The sequence below is a fragment of the Physeter macrocephalus genome, unplaced genomic scaffold (assembly GCF_002837175.3).
Source record: "Physeter macrocephalus isolate SW-GA unplaced genomic scaffold, ASM283717v5 random_44, whole genome shotgun sequence".
Classification (NCBI taxonomy): domain Eukaryota; kingdom Metazoa; phylum Chordata; class Mammalia; order Artiodactyla; family Physeteridae; genus Physeter; species Physeter macrocephalus.
Genome location: NW_021145330.1, coordinates 123,243 through 126,600, shown reverse-complemented (window position 1 = coordinate 126,600; position 3,358 = coordinate 123,243). Strand labels below are relative to the sequence as shown.

At 56.2% G+C, this 3,358-nt stretch overlaps 1 protein-coding gene across 1 annotated transcript in view; it reads right to left on the bottom strand.

The window, feature by feature from the left end:
* Positions 1–2,274, bottom strand: part of LRRC25 (leucine rich repeat containing 25) — a 4,260-nt gene extending 1,986 nt beyond the window's left edge. Inside the window, exon 1 of the mRNA XM_007116918.3 lies at positions 1,380–2,274. Within this exon, the coding sequence (XP_007116980.2) occupies positions 1,380–2,170 (791 nt within the window). The 5' untranslated portion in view covers positions 2,171–2,274. The remainder of the gene's footprint in view (positions 1–1,379) is intronic.
* Positions 2,275–3,358: the final 1,084 nt, after the last annotated feature.

The following is a 3,358-nucleotide window of genomic DNA, read 5'->3' as shown; positions in this document are numbered from 1 at the left end:
GCCACGACAGTGAGAGGCCCACATACTGCAAAAAAAAAAAAAAAAAAAAAGACACCCAGAGAAGAACTTTCCTGCCTCCAGAACATCCTAACACTCCCACCCCCCGCCTTGTAAAAAAGGCCACTTTGGGTAAGTGGTGTCTATCAGTCATTTGTACTTTAGTATAAATTACTCCAAATACATAAATGGTTGTATGGGGGTGGAAGTCAGGGTTTGTTTCTTGCTTCTGCTTCTGACCTTGGGCATGTCATTCCCCTGCCTTCCAGAACCTCCATTTCTTTCTTTCTTTCTTTCTTTTTCTTTTTTCAGCCACACCGCATAACTCGTGGGACCTTAGTTCCCCGACCAGGGATTGAACCCGCACCCTCACCAGTGAAAGCACAGCATCCTAACCACTGGACCACCAGGGAATTTCCAGAATCTCCATTTCTGCAACTGTAAAATGTAGGTTGGGATTGACACATCCAATTCTAAACAGTGTTTTTAGAGGAGACTGGTCCTGAGGTCTTGGTGACAGCGAGGCAGAGGCAAGCATCAGAACAAAAGCTGCCTTAGGGAGTATGGTGCCTTCAACTCCTTACCTCAGCCCACTTCTGCTTTTGAGCCATATTTGCATCTGCTTTGCATATTCTCTTATTTCTCACCAACAGCCTCCCACAGGCCTCCCGACCTTTTGGATTCTGCTGCCCCAAAACCCAGCCATGACCCTCTTCCCTTCCTGCTTGGATCCTCCCAGCCCCCTCCAACTTCAGCCCTGATGTCTTGCCTTCTCAAAACACATCCACAGCAGATTCTCTGTTCTCTCCCACCTCCAGGCTTTTGCCCTTCCTTGTGCCTGCCCCCCTGAAATCCCCTCCACTCCCTCATCCAACCTGGAAAAGTTGAACCCATCTATCTAAGCCCAGGCAACTTTGGAGGCAGGGCTTTGTGGGGTAGAGAGAGACACAGATGGCTTTCTTAGCATCTCCTATGTGTCAGAAGGAGACCGGAGTGCTGTCCCATTTTACAGAGACCGAAACAGAAGTTCAGAGACAGCCCTGGGTCACACGACATCTGAGCCCAGGCCACTGACCGCTACCGCAGAGCCCCCGACCCTGCCTTGAACACCTGCCTCCTCTCTCCCAATCCCTGGCAGCCAGAAGCTGGGTTTGCAGGTCATGAGAGGGACGCTTGTCTCATACACAAGAACTCAATTCTTATCCCAACTCCATGAGGCGGAGGGCTGTCATTGTCCCCATTTTATCGGTGAAGAAACAGTGACTCAGAGAGGTGGAAACTACTTGCCCAAGATCACACAGCCTGTAAGAAGCAGAGCTGGGAATTGAACCCTGGCCATCTGGCTCCAGAGTCTTGCAGGCAGATGTGTGTGGGTCACTCACCTGTGTTCAGCCCACTGGTGCCTGGCAGCTGGTTGGCCCATAAACATGTTCTCATAGTCAGAAGTGGAAGATCTGGGCAGGGTGGCTGCTGGGAGCTGAGGGCTGAGGCCCCGGCTACTGTACCGTGGCTGCTGGTCCAAGCCAGACCTGGGACCATTCTGAGCAGCCCACGTTTTGCTCACACCCCAGGTACTGTCTACCCGATGTCTACAGAGTCTCCAGGCCAGCACTGGGCCAGCAACGGCAAGCACGAGGAGCAGGCTTCCACCGGCCACCAGCAGTCCTATGGTTGCCATGGTCAGGCGAGGGGCACAGACCACTTCCAAGAAGGCAGAGACGTTGTGCCAGGCGCCGGTGGACACATCCAGGCACCGCAGAGGCAGTGGGCCAGAGCAGTTGTCCCGCCGGACCTCGTGCCAGGCTAATAGGACACAGCTGCAGTCAGCCCTCAGGTCAAGGTCACAGTGTTCGGCCAGTGCCCTGTCCACGGGGTCCAGGGGGTTGTTGGTCACATCCAGGACCTGCAGCTTTACCAGGTGAGCAAAAAAAAGCGGTGGGAGCTCTCGCAGGCCATTCCCAGACAGGTCGAGAAGAAGCACACTGCTGGCCTGCAGAGACTGGTTCTGAGGCAGCCGGCTCAGGCTTTGGCCACTGAAGTTCAGGCATGTGTCCGTGAACTCCCTGGTCCAGTCCACGTCCCCCGAGAACACATGGCACGACAATTCCTGGCTGCCTGGATGGAGCAGCAGCAGCAGCGGGAACAGCAGCACCCATACCAGGGTGCCCCCCATGCAAGCAACCTAGGCGGAGACACCGGAGTCCAAGCGCCAACCTCAGTCTGGGGTCACCCTCCACCTCGCCACCTATGTTTGTTATATATATTTTTAATAGCCGAGAGCAGCTCAGGCCACTTCTGAAGTGTTGAAACTTAGCCCTTCCGCTGGTGGCTCCTCTTTGATTGACTCTGGCCCCCTGCCTCAGTCTTCCCTTCCGGGGAATGGGTACCTAACCCGGATGCCTCAGGGGCTTGGAAGGCGAGGAGGAGACCTGACCCAGACAGCCCCTTCCCCTTCTCTCAGATCAGCCCCTTCGGGCTAAGTTGCCCAATTTCCCCCGAACATTTCGGGAACCCTCTTCGGCCAAGTCGGGACTGTATGCAAATGAGCCGTTGCCCCGGAAACGACCCCGCCCCTCTGCCTTTCTTTTCCGAACTGCAGGCTGTTGGGAGTCTTGGGCTGGCGGTGGGGGTGGGGGTGGGGGTGGGGGGGCTGCTGATGGGGTCCCACAAGCTCTGGTTTGCACAGACCCAAGTTCTAGTGCCTCTGTCCTACCTTTCTGGTCCTCCTGGCCACGCCTTGGCCTCGATTGTGCTAGAAGTCTCCGGCGCGGAGGGGGGGGGGGGGGGGGGGGGGGGGGGGGGGGGGGGGGGCTGCTGATGGGGTCCCACAAGCTCTGGTTTGCACAGACCCAAGTTCTAGTGCCTCTGTCCTACCTTTCTGGTCCTCCTGGCCACGCCTTGGCCTCGATTGTGCTAGAAGTCTCCGGCGCGGAGGGGCTGCGTCGTGGCTCACCTGGACGCGGGGGTCAGAGGGTCTGACCCTCCGCGGATCCGGATCCACTGTGGTGCCTGGTGCTTCTCAGGCTCTGTACCCAGCGACTCAGGGGAAGAGGAACTGGTGTCGGTTGAAGTGCAGAGGGGAAGAATGAAGACATAGAGACCCGCCCCCGCTTCCCCCCCACTGAAAGGCCTCAAGGACCAGGATTCTTAGGGGAAGGGCAGGGTCAGCCTGCTTCCTTCTTGCTGGAACCCAATGACTACATGTCCCCCAATAACACCCCAACTAACTGCTACCTCATCAACTCACTTCCTGGTCTCCGCTCAGTTGACTCCCAACCCATGCATTCATTTATTCGTTCAACAAACATCATCCATGCTGAGCCCCCAAGAGACTTCAGTCCTGTCCAGTTTCTTCAGGAGC